At 34.9% G+C, this 13,831-nt stretch overlaps 1 protein-coding gene across 1 annotated transcript in view; it reads left to right on the top strand.

Moving 5' to 3' along the window:
• Positions 1-13,334, top strand: part of LOC128983381 (uncharacterized) — an 84,792-nt gene extending 71,458 nt beyond the window's left edge. The window contains exon 5 of the mRNA XM_054402641.1: positions 13,252-13,334. Within this exon, the coding sequence (XP_054258616.1) occupies positions 13,252-13,281 (30 nt within the window). The 3' untranslated portion in view covers positions 13,282-13,334. The remainder of the gene's footprint in view (positions 1-13,251) is intronic.
• The last annotated feature ends 497 nt before the right edge of the window (positions 13,335-13,831 follow it).

The raw sequence follows: 13,831 nt of genomic DNA, 5'->3' as shown, positions 1-13,831 counted from the left end.
TAGCTTTCTCCACATCCTTAGCTTTTCCCCACAAACCTCACTTTCTGCTGTATGGCTTGAAACATACTGATTTAATTCTCTGTAATCCATTACAGGTCGCACTTTGTCCTTGTTATGTTGCACGACCGCCATTAAAGGAATTAAGCCATCAAACTCCCCGTCATAAGGCTGGAGCCAACCGTCTCTTATCCAATCATGCACTTCAGCGTCAAACGCCTCCCTTGCCTCTTTTGAAATTGAGTATGAAGGTACTTGGTTATTTATCTTAGGTGTTTTACCGCCATCTTTCCAATTCCATTCAACGGTCCATTTTCCATCAACAAATTTCGCATTAAAGTCACAATCATTAATAACGATCTCATCGTTGCCATTCTCCGAGGTTTCCTTCACGCACAACTCCTTCTTGGCCTCAGCCATCGCTCCGATATCAACGTCCCTGAACGTAATAGTGCCATCTCCATCAATAGTGACACCTCCCATTGCAGTCACTGCATCCATCCCTAGAAGCATCTGATACCTTGGCAATACACTGGCAACCAAGCAACTCAGTTTGAGCGGAACACCTCTTATCAAAACTTGTAACATACATGTCATGTTACACTCAACTGATTCTCCATTCATCATTATAATCCTTTGACTTACTGGCTTCAGTTCTACTCCATATTTCACTAAACTAGGTGACACAATGCTCCTTGAACAACCTGAGTCCAGCAAGGCACAGCATTTAAAACCCGACACACTTATTGTTAATGTAGGGAGTTGCGCTGAAGAAATTGGGCCACCCGCGCAACATAAGGCAGCCCCATTCACTCGTTTTTTGGAATTTGTGAACATTTTGAGGCATAATGTCCTACCTCCCCACACCGGTAACAGGTTACTTTTGACTCACGATTTAGATGGGGACACGAACGTGCTACGTGGCCTTCCCTCTCACAAACAAAGCATTTTTTAGACCACTGTTTACCAACTTTGAAAACTTTGGCATTAGCCTGTGCAACCGCCCCAAAGTTTGACTCACTGCCCAACAGATTCCTAGCTCTTGTCATTACATCCGACAACTCCATGCTTTGAAGAGAACATGCAGCTTTCAACTGGGTTTGAGTATCTTCTGGCAAGCCATGTACAACTGCGCTCTTAATCCACTCATCAGATACAAAAGGGTCCACCAATTTTGCCAATCTCTTCAAATCAGAAGCATATACATCTAGTGACTCACCGGGAAGTAGACGCCTAGCTGTAAATTCTGCATAAGCCTGAAAACAGTTCGCAGAAAAGGCCTGCAGCAATGCATTGGTGAGAGCCTCATAGTTACTCTTTACATTTTCTGCTAGCCCGTCATATACAGAAAATGCTCCTCCAGCCAAAAATAGGGGGAGAACTGTCTGCAAGTCTTTCACCTTTTGGAGCTTACATACCAATTCTAGTTTCTTTAACCACTCACTAAAATCACCACTTCCATCATACTGCTTAATCAAGTCTGAGAACTTAACACCAGTACCTGACATTATGCCGAAATAGCTTGTAATTAAATCAACATGCAAATTAAAAAAATAATTAAGATATTTAATGCTTTAACAAACTAACATTTTTTTACACATCAGAACAATCCAACTCTGGTAAATAATGATTTCTCCATGACTACAAGAATCAATAAAAATCATCCAAAGATAAACAAATAAAAATGTTCACAATATCAAACAGCTGATGACTAATTTATATCACAAGCACATATTAATATTGTCAGTAAACAATAGATTAAAATTAAGTACAAAATGCATTTATAATTTTAAATGTTAAAACTCGGATAAAATACTGCTTTGACGTAATGGTAAAACAAATACTCACACCAACATCTGAATCTGACCTAGTTCTGATTGCAAACCCACTTTAAGACATAGTTTGAGTGGTTCTTTTCCTTATCATCAAAATTCATTCTATGACACGCCGTTTTCCTCATAAATTATTCATACGGTTTTGTCTCAGTCTTATATCCCAAGAGATTGTTGCAGGTTTACTCTATTATATAATTATATATTATACCATGCATTATATGTATGTTACTCTTTTAAAAGTCGACTATTCGTTAACTCTTAGCCCATTCCTAAAATATAAAATTAAGTTACTAAGGAGTAGACTATATGTTTTACCTGGTTTTACCCAATGACAAGTTGTGTTTGGTTTTTAAAACACTAGCCTGTATTCCTAGTAAATATCGTATGTACCTATATGTTGTAACATGGTATGCTACAGTGTGAATTGATAAAGGAATGGAAATGGAAGTATATTGGCATCATTGATCGGTGTCTTATGGTGTCATTTCTTCATCTAAAATGGCGGAGCTAAAATAGCTCACAAATACCATCCTAAATCTGAGGGAAATAACAAATGCTGCCAGTGAAGTGGTGGGTTTGGGTTCTGGTACATGCTACGATACCTGCCACTTTTTATCGGTACAGGTCACCTTTGTACTGCACCGCGGCTCACCCCTTGCTTTGCCAGATACGTAGTACTCACAGATTTCTGTGACCCATGTGGACCCACATACCAGTTTACACAATGTTATTACTACTGTAATTCAAAACGTCGTGGCTGTAAAATATCTTTGTATTACAAACTATAACAGCATATTTAAAAACTCCGATGATTCATTCTCATAACTGGATGTCCATTTGCAAGCAGATGTTGTTCATTTACGAAATATAAATATATATGTATTTGTTTTTTAAGTTTAAAAAATCATATCCAAGTAATTAGAATTAGCTCTTTCGTCATAACAACAGACATAATGTTGACTTATGCAAAATTGAATTTTACTAATATAAGCCCTTGTCCATTCCATGCTTATAGACAACTTAGGAAGTCAAATTGAATTAAAATTAATGTTTTTAAGCTTAGTTTCATTTACGCTCTTTTTTGTTTGTTATAAATGTAAAGTACCAAACATAACTAAACACATGAGGAAAACATGCATGATCGGGAAGGTTTTTATTACAGAATATGCAAGTTAGGTACGGTATACTATATATTTATTTTTGAAAAGCTAGAATAGAACATTATATCACTGCATGCGTTATTTGCTGATGTAAACTTAGAAGTAGTTAGTTGTCTTTTTATGTTTCTTAAAAGTTTCTTAAGAGTAAACAATTTCGGTTCTTCAGAATCGGGTGGTCGTAGTCTTGAACAAGCTTACACGCAAGGTGTCCCGCTCACCCCATTACCTTTCTTCTTTAAACCTGTAATATGCCTATTATACCTAAGGTTCACTGTAGTTGGGTTAGATATATTTACTTAAACAAAAAATATTAAGTATCTATAATATTAAAACAAAACAGTGTTTTTTTATTTCACGATTCTGAATCAACCACTCGACGGATTTTCATGATTTTTGTGTTGAAAGAAAGATAATTTTGAGAACTAGGGAATGTCGACCCATAATTTTAGTTTAGGGTCCCATTTTTTTTAGAAATTAAGTTTTAATTTTTAAAAAGTCTAGCAGCCGACGCTAAGATTCTAAACTATTGCTTTTGGCATAAAATAATTTGCTTATCATAACAGCTGTAAACATTCAGCTTTTGTGTCACAAATTCAGCATTTGGATAAAAATGTAAAGACATACTTAGGGTTGACTTATTTATACTATGTGTAATGCTAATCATTGATACGTTCAATTCTTCTGTAAGAGGATGACAGATTAATTAAATATACATAGTAAAATACTAGGATGTTCAAATTATTTTTAAAGCAATTTTTGTAATCTTCGATTTGTTTTAGAGCAATATAATTTGTTTTAACTAACAGCTGGTTAAATGTAAACTATGGAACTATGAGGTTATTTTATTTACTCTTAATTTGTCATTGATTATAGGAAATAAGTAAGATTAGTAGAGATAATTAGATCACAGTTTAAAATAGTTTAGACCAACATTAATTAAACCACAGTACAAATCGAGGCTCTGTACACGAGTCTTAATAAAAAAGGATAAATGCAAATTATTTTACTGCTCCACTTTTCAAGGAAAGATTAGAAAAATAACAATGTTTACATGTTTTAATTCTTCATGGTAGCTTTTTGTTTACAATTAATGTTTGTCTGCTTTAACTTTGTTTGGATTAGGCCCGGAAATATTGATGTCATAAAAAGAAGATCAAGAATAATCAGGAATCACGATTTTAAATTACCACCACAACCTAAGCCGGGTTTTATACAAAAACAGATGGATAACATAGATTGAACACAACGTCAACATTGACCTAGGATACTGCAATTAGACAAACCATCCTTTTATGAAATCGTGTTCAGTTGTGGTTACGTTTGGGGGTGCCTATATCAGCGCCCCCAAACGTGAAAATATCACTTTTATTTCAATTATGAATATATTGTAGTTTAAATTAACTAATATGGGAAATTACGATGTACATTTATTCAATGAGGGTGAGTAATTATCAAGGATAGAACTGATAACGGTATGGATAATAAACATTGACAATTACGTCATTAGCTTTACTAGCGTGTTTACTTTTTATATTCCTGCTACATGTGACCAGTTCATTTTTCAAATGAATGTTATTTGAACCAAACAGCTGTTCCTAAACAAACTGTTATTATTTTACTTTTCTTTGTTTACACTTATTTATTTAGCAATTAATGCAGTGAAATTGATATAAAGGATAGGTGTGACGATTAGTTTTGATGTTAGGACACCAAAGTTAAATTATGTGTACTGTGAATTTTATTAGATACTATCGTTTTATTTTAGGTCGTTTCTATTCAGACCTACTGGCAATTGTGTATAGTAGTTGTATTGTGGTGATAATAATTATGAAAGAGGCAGGTATGCGATGGAAGGTGGTATCGTTGACTAGGTCTATACACTTCTCAATTGACTATTACCATAGATGAAGTAATATTAATTCATCTATGCTATTACTCTCTCTACTGTAGGCTACTTATAATCAGTGCGCGTCTGTGCGAATCGGCTGCAAATCTCACTTCAACGCTTTTCACATCGTAAAAATTGCAGAATTGCTGTTTTATTGTAAAATTATCAGATTTAAAATGCATATCGTATAGGCCTATGATGGAATAAAAACATATTTGGTCACACAACATTTGTTTACAAGATGATTTTTCACATTAAAACTGCAAGAAACTTTGTCTTTAGCCTATATGTGTAAACTAGCTGATCTGAATTGTACACGGTTTTAACTGACTACTGAATTCCCGTACGTAGGACGGGCTAACACCTCGTAGTTGTTTATGTTGAAAGTTTTTTTTCATGGGGTTGTAGGTTTTAAAACTCTAAATGTTTATACAGAAGATACATTGTTGTGACAAACACTTTCAGTTGACTTTAACATTTCTACCATCTTTTATATATTCAACTTCCGTATACCGGTACTTAATTTATCGTCTTTATATTCAAAGGAAAATCCACTTGTTAAAAAAGTCTCAAAGATAAAGAACTCCAATATTAAAACTGATTCTAGTGTGATGAGTTAATTTAGATGGATGAATTGTTTACATTTATCAGTGCTTGGATCTAGCTTAAGGACTTATCAAAGTGGCTAACAGAAACTACAAATATTTAGATCAAAGTGAGTCTTGCCTCGGAGAGACAAACCATCTAACAACCGTCATTAGCTCGCTTCTCAAATCATATGCTAAATCACTTCTAAGCGTATGATAAAAAATGGTTGAACCTTTGTACGAATTTAGTTATTATTAATAGTATAGGTGTTTTTATTGAAAGAGTAAAACTATACATTGAGATATAATAAATTGTGTGAAATTCTTTTGTGGTGATTTAAGCGATTATCCAAATTATCTTCAAACCTTTTCAATAAATTATTTCACCACGGACCGAAATGGTTATATATTGTACGTCTCTGAAGCAGTAGATTGTTTGCGCTTGTATGAACGTATTGGTATACGACAACAGGACTGAATCTGACCTGGGCCAGCCTGAGCCCCTTGGGGCAGTCATGCGGCATTTCCGAGGGTGCGACATTGGTGTCGTGCTTCGAGCGCCGGGTGGTGCTAGCGCCGCGGATAAATTTGTGGTGCGAGCGCCGAAGCCATAAATCTTGTAAGGGTCTGCTCAATGAAGCAGAAGTGACGAGGTTAACACGAGCCTCTGTGGTAGGGCTTATCCTTACTCCGCGCGGTGGTCACTTCAGGTTCCCCGCGGCACATGTCCAAGTTCGAAGAGCAAGCTGTTATGTTAGGTTAGGTTAGGTTAATAGCAAACGTTTATGCTATTATAATTAGGTATAAGAACGCTCTAAAAACACTAAGTTTAAAAATTTAAAAGCTCGCATATATGGACACAATTTATCTACAACATGGATAATTTGACGATTATAAGTGTACAGTATACTTGATTAGCGCTGTAAAATCTGTCATAACGTAGCAGGTAGTCCGCGCGGCGCTCACGCCACCCGGCGCTCGGACCACGCGGCGCTCGCGCCACGTAACCGCGACATTAGGACTGATTTGGATAACCCCCGTTCTCTCTGCCTTATTCCCGTCAACCTACACCTGGACACATAGTTAATATAGTTTAATTCACTGAAACATCACCAACTACAGATAACCCAATTTTCATATGGATGTAAACAAATAGTATATACTTCGTACTTAGGGCCAAAAATGAGGTTTTGCCGGCTCGAGATAGTTTTTGAATTCGAGACAAAGTCGGGATCTTATAACGATCGAGAGCTGCGAAACCATTTCGGTCCGTGGTACGAACGCTATATTTCACAACACAATACCATATTTCCACTATTCACCACAATAATAATGCCCACTTATAAATAGTCAGCACAACTACAACTTTAAGGTAATGTGAAGAAATAGTTTGAGGAATCAGCAAAAATGATAATAAATAGTTGCTAGGTAGCGGTGAGAATAAAACAATTTGTATTGCAATGTTATGGATATTGATTGTGTATTTAATATGCTGAAGAAAGTAAGCAGGCAGCTAATTTTCGGCCATAGGGATGTAAAACCCTGCTTAGTCTCCGAATGACGATGCCAGCTGGCATAGACAGCAATACGTAGCTTTCGGCCTCCAATAAACACTTGTAAAACGGCTAAAAACATCGTGGTGTGGTTAAAATTGTATTATAGCCCTTTTTTATGTTAACAAATGTAAACTTAACAGTTCAGATGATTGACGACAGAATTCAGCACAAACTCTGAAATTTTAAAAGCTTGTAGGACGAAGGGCTATCACGATATCATCCAAACCCGTAAAAGGCAAGTCTAGAGGATTAAGAGCTTTGAATTAATACCCAGTATGCCTTTAAAAATAAGTATTTAGGGGTCAATATGCTGCACACAAAATTCCAACAAATTGTTTTAATAGTATAGATAATCTTTTGCCACAATAGTGAGATTTCTACTCTGTAGTTATTATAATATTACATAATTGTAATAATACAATTTTAAATCTGCCCTTTCGAGTGTATTAAATTTTTGTCTAAGTATGGGGAAAGTTGTGCAATACAAACTTTTTATCATATTTTGAATATACATTTATGAACGGTACAAGCCTGATACCTTTATCCTGCATTCAAAATATTCCACCTGAGTACATTTTAGTTCAGTTACAGGAAAATAATATACTCCCACATGTAGGAGGAGACCACGCATGAATGAACAAAGCAGCTCCGGATATACATGTAGCCTGTTAGCTTGGTGTTGGTGGTGGTGTGGTGTGGAGATCACAGATTAAACAGTCGGCGCGCCGTTTGAAGCTAGTGCGGCCACCGTTAACACTTCTCGTACTCACCAACAGAGATTCCTTACATCTCTGACTTTTTCTATTGAATGTTCATTTTCACTCAAAAGTACACAAGTCAAAAGCTATGTGTAGCTCTTGTTTCCTAATATAAACTTGTACAAATCATTTAAAAATAATAAAGCCGTTCAATATGTTTACCTATGGAGTTGGCAATCTCCTATGGGCGTGAGAGAGAAAAGGGAATGGAAAGAGAGATAGAAAAATATAAATTAATGTTAAGAGAAAGGGGGTGGTGGTAAAAGAAAAATAGGGGGATGGAGAAAAGTGTTGAGGTGGGGAGGAGGGTGATTGTTCATGATTATGTGATTGTAGTGGTGATTGAGGATTGTTCATCTTCTTGATTAATGGTAGATAAGAGGGGGAGGAGGTTATGATTATGATTGTGGTGGTGATTGTTCATGGTTGTATGACTGTTCATTGGGGGTGGGGGTTTGATATTGAATGTGATGTAGTTCTTGTATATTTATGTGTCATGAGTAGGGTAAAAATGAGAGAGCTAGCACCACCGTGTTATTAAACGGCTGAGAGAACTGGCACGGGGAGAACGTACATGGGTGAGAGAGCTGGCACGGTGAGAGAGCTGGCACACGGTGTCGAAAGTTTCCGTCGGCGTGTCGGGGTGGACGGTTGAGAGAGCTGGCACCGCGGAGGCTGGCACACGGGAAAGGTGTCGGTGGTGTGTCGTGGTGGACGGGTGTTTGTTACCTGATGTCGGGCGTACGACAAGATGTATTATAAATATTTTTATTTAAAACTCGATTTTTAAGGTGGTGATGATTAACTCGCAAACGCTTGTCGCTTTTGTCAATTAGTGTTGAGTGTAGATAGTTTTCCAAATGCGTGGAGTAAATAGAGTGATTAATTGTTAGCCTGATGTAAGGAATAATGGATAAATAATATGTTTATATAGATTAATTTAAAAACGATTATGGTGGAATCGCAAGCGATTTTATGGCATGCGCTCGTATATCATTTAACGTTGAGGTTGTTTCCACAAATATGTGACATATTTTGTTTGGGAATTTGTGTTCGAAACTTATATTTTAAAAACTACCATGTGATTAAAAAAATATATATATAAAATATTAGTTTCATCTGTTTAAAAAATCTTAGGACTGACATATGTTGTATTTTAAAATAAGTTAAACAATTTACAGATTGTATAGTATTTAGATAAGCGCTTAATGGATTTGCATCGTGGCTTATCGTGACGTTGCAGAAAACATGCGATAGTGATAACTGCGAGTGCATCATCAATTCATTTGAGTCAAACAACAGATAAGATGTCTAATTTATATACCAATTATTTGTTTACAATCTGAAGCAAGTCTTTATACTGATATCGATACGAGGTAGGTTGTGTAGGTCATGTTTCAGGTTGACGAGCGGTTATCGTCTCGGGCTTCGACGCCACGGGACCGGGTTCGGGACTGACGAAGGTAAGTATATTAGGATAATTTATTTTTTACTATATTTAATTGTAATTTATATATGTAATAAAAGAAATGTTTTTGAGTTTAGTATATATTTATTCACAATAAGCAGTAGTACTACAGTATAAAAAATGTCTATTATATATCATGTTAAACAATATTATCTTTTTGAATCCAGGAGTTTTTGGACGAAGGAAAACCAAGCCATTTTACAAACACTTTATCATCCTTCTTCTTGAGAATCTTTTCGACTAAGTAAACGTCTTTATGTTTAACCTTAGTTAGCTCTTCTTGATAGAATCCTCCGGCAATGGGTTGGTTCTCGGCATCTACCAACTTGTAAGTGACGGGTTCTGTCGGAACTACTTGCGTGATGCGAAATATTTCTGTGGAATAATTCGGAGTATATCCCTTGGCGAATTCCCCTTTATATTTGCTAATGCGGACGTAGTCGTTAATTTCAAACTTAGGTATCATTCGTAGTTTGGGTTGTTTATATGAATAAATGGTCTTTAGTAATTCCATTTCATTCTTCTTTGATACGTCACACGGCTTCATTTTTATAGTCGAATGTTTCTTTGTATTGTAGAAGTCCATTAGTTGGTCTAGTATGTCGATCCAATTGTAAGTACCATTAATTGTAAATTTTTTCCACATAAAATTTTTTAACGTGCGATTAAATCTTTCTGCCACGCTCGACTTTAAAATGCTGTAGGTAGAATAGTGGTTAATTTTATAATCACCCATCAACTTTTTTAACTCGGAATTGTAGAATTCTGTTCCTAAATCGGATTGTAAATTTTTTGGAACCCTTCCCTGTTTTAATATGTTTTCCATTGCAAAAGTAACCTCTTTACTGGTTTTAGTTTTGAGAGGTCTTGACCAAGCATATTTTGAAAAAACGTCAATTACTGTGATTATATACTTGAATCCCTTATTGACCTTGTAATATTTTGTCATATCAATTAAATCACACTGCCAAAGGTCGTCAAACCCTTTCACAACTACCTTTCGTCGAGGAAAATTCTTTCTTACCGACTTATGTAACTCGTTAGCAATATCTTCTTTTATACCCATAATATTAGTTACTCTATAACTCCTTTATCTCTGAGCTCTGATATTATATTTATAACTTCGTTATTGTGACTAGTATTACCTGAAATCTCTTATAATTTCAATAATCGCAGCCTGTCCACAATTTCATTTATATTATCATAATGCACATAGTCTGGAGCACATGGATAAGTATCCAATTTTAAATAGGGAGTTTTTAACCCACTCCCTTTCTTAAAAATATTTTTTATATAGTTTCTGTATTTAAATGTATTTGTAGCTTGAACCTTCTCTCCATCAGAATGTCTCACTAAATGAGCATTTGTAAGCAGTAATATATCTTTAAAAGAATTCAGATCATCTTTAGTGATAAGTGTCTTATTTGGTTTCTTCTTAAACATAAGTTCCAACAAACCAATTGTTGGTTTAAATTTTTGACCTTTTATTTTAATGAAACTATCAGATGGATCGTAGTTAATTTTACTATTTCCAATCATCCATTCATCATTATCACCTAAATATACACCATACGTATGATCCATTTCATTTTTACTATCGTTAATAGATTTATTGATATAATCGTTAAAATTTTCTTCGTTTTCATCATGTTCACTATTGGAATCCGATTCTTCTGATAATGATTCATTGGTTTGAATTTGTGAAGGTTTGCTTTCATTCATAACTTTAAGTGATGACGACGGAGTTTGTTCACTATCAAGAATTGATGAATTCTTGTCACTCTTTTTTTTCCTTTTCTCTTCAATATTTTTTACTATTTCACTAATAGGATCGACGATAGGTTTAAATTTCTTTTTGAATATTTCTTCTTCATCCACAATACCTCGTTTCAGTGCTAAATATTTTTTTCTTACCGTATTACTTGTTTTGATTAACTCCTTTTTAACATCCATTTCCTTTCGAAGTTGGATGAAGACTGTGTGGTATCACATACAATATTACCTTATAAAAAATTTATCGAACCCATTGCGATATCTACCATTGTTCAGATCACTTTCTTTATCGATTACGAAAAATCCAAATTTTTTATTCCAACAAATTTGACACATATCTACAAATTCCGTAAATGTTAAGTCGGGATTAATATGATTGTTATAAACATGTTTAAGATTATTATTATCCTGTTTAAAAACAATTATCATATTAGCATTATCTCTAATTAACTGCTTCGGAATTCTGGAATAAGATTGACAAAGATAAAAACAATCCACGTCTTTGTGTCGACCCATACTAAAAAATGCACTTACGTTGTTTTGCTTATCACATATTATATCATCAAACACAAACACCGAGTGTTTCTTAGCCTCAGAAGGTTGAATTACTTCTTCATTTTCAGAGAATTTATAATAACCAATTCCTTTTACATTTTTTAAAACGTTTTCCAAAAACTGGTATTTTGGTTGATATAAGGACTTTGAGTAAACATATATGTTTTCAAATTTTAATCCATTAGGATCTGTAATTAGGCTTAACATCACAGCAGTTTTCCCACAAGATGATGGTCCTGTAATTAAACATCTGATTTGATTTGGAAGGAGCCCACTATGTCTTCGTCTATTATCAACCGGTTTTAAATCAAAACTTTCAATGTTTAATTTTTGTTTTTGATTAATCACCTTCATTATTATGAGATAACCTTCTCTTACCACGTTCTATGCAGAAATGAGATTGATCGGCATTCTTAAATTCTTATGTAATCTTATAAGTAGTACACAAGGGAATATAAATAATAAACGAAAAAATATAAATGAAAACTATTTTATTTCCACATGGTTCTATTTTCCATCCTATGATATAAAGATTTCATTTTTTCTACAGCAAGTTTTACTGACTTAATTTTTGAACTATTAAAGCTTTTTGAAAACAGATCACCGATACGCTTATCTTTCTCCTCGTCTGTGCAGTCTGAAAATAATGATGTAAACCCCTCAATGTCTTGCCCAGAAGATCGATGGATCAGATACATCAAAGTGTAGTATCCACTGTAGTCTGATGATTCACTCTGTATTCGATGTCGATTGTAACTCCATTTTTCAGTAGCATTTTGAATGAAGAGAAATATTTTGTAAGGTGGAGGTAAACCGAAACTATCAAAATATTCACCCCGATGAAATTCGTCAATGTAAACGGCTACCCATCGGTCTCCAGTATTGAATATATATGATGAGGGATAGTTGATGTATGAAGGTATTCTACCTTCAGCGTGAAATATTTCGTTAAAATGTTGAACGATTTGTGGATTACTTTGAATAAAAAGCTCTAATTCGATTGCGTACATCTTGCACAATTTTCTTTTCTCTGAGGTTTTCCGTCGATGTGATCTGTACCCGCACCTGAGGAGTTGTAATGTTCATAGCAGTAAATTATATCCTTTAGCTTATCTTTTTTGTGATCTGGGAGAAGGTCCCACACGTGCCATAGGTCACTCGGGGACACGTGATGTACAAAATACTCTTTCGGTAGGTAAGATATTTCTTGTATTTTTAAATTGGCTAAAGTTCTGTTACCGTATTTATCAAGCGTATTGAATTTATCAATAATTTCTCCAATCTTGTCAACTGTTTTGTCTTCGATCTCCAATAATGTGGATTTCTTTTCAACCTTGTTTATATACCAGTGTAACAACAGTCTAACATTTTCACTTGCACATTGATCAGTCGTTCGAGAATGGTAAAAACACTTTCTAAAGCTCATCTGTTTTCTCAGATCGTTGATTCTTGGACAACAAATTTCATCCATATCCCGCACGGACACAGTTTTATTCGATAAAGTATTTTCAATAAAAATCTTTTTTTCCATACCTTTGACTAATACAACATCGTAAGATCCTAATATCCTGTTAAAAATATTCTTCATTTCGAAATATGGAGTGTAACCGTCATTCCAGTCAATTCCATGACAGAATTGCTTAACCCATGTTGCAACCTTTTGTTGTGTTTCAGGTAACGCTGTATATGGAAAAGGTGGTTTGAAAATAATCGATTGCACTTTACTACCTGAAGTTGTGAGAAAAGCTGCTTCCTTCACGATGAACTCATTTTTTAGTCCACGGAACCCTTGGATATCACATACGACTGTTCTGTTCGACATCTTGTTAGCAACTGGAATAAAAATTGTGAATTATCACGTTACAACTTGTTTAATCTCAACCTACTAACCCTTGACCTTGTTCCTAACCTTTTGTTTTCCTTTTTTCACCTCATACTAACTTTTTTACCAAACTTGTCATCGGGTTGTATTCAACGACACGATCGTGTAATATTAAACAATATGCTGTAGTTTTAGCTGCGATTGTACTTTTCGATTCAAACTCTAATCTTATATCCACTGGTCCTGATTTTATGGATTCGTTTTGTCTGGAACAATCGATTACAATTAACGGAGCATGTGTTACAAATTCACTATATGTGAATAGGGGTTCGCCCTTTTTAAAATAGTAGTTTTCTTGAAATTTTACATACATTTCATAAAGAATCGCTAGCTGATTCTTGGACTGATCAAGGTTCATATCGTCATACGGGT

This window comes from Macrosteles quadrilineatus, unplaced genomic scaffold (genome assembly GCF_028750875.1).
Source record: "Macrosteles quadrilineatus isolate MER2022 unplaced genomic scaffold, UCM_ALF_1.0 Scaffold_1__1_contigs__length_201487025, whole genome shotgun sequence".
NCBI classification, from domain to species: domain Eukaryota; kingdom Metazoa; phylum Arthropoda; class Insecta; order Hemiptera; family Cicadellidae; genus Macrosteles; species Macrosteles quadrilineatus.
Note: the sequence above shows the minus strand (reverse complement) of the source record. Positions and strands in the feature narration are given on the sequence as shown.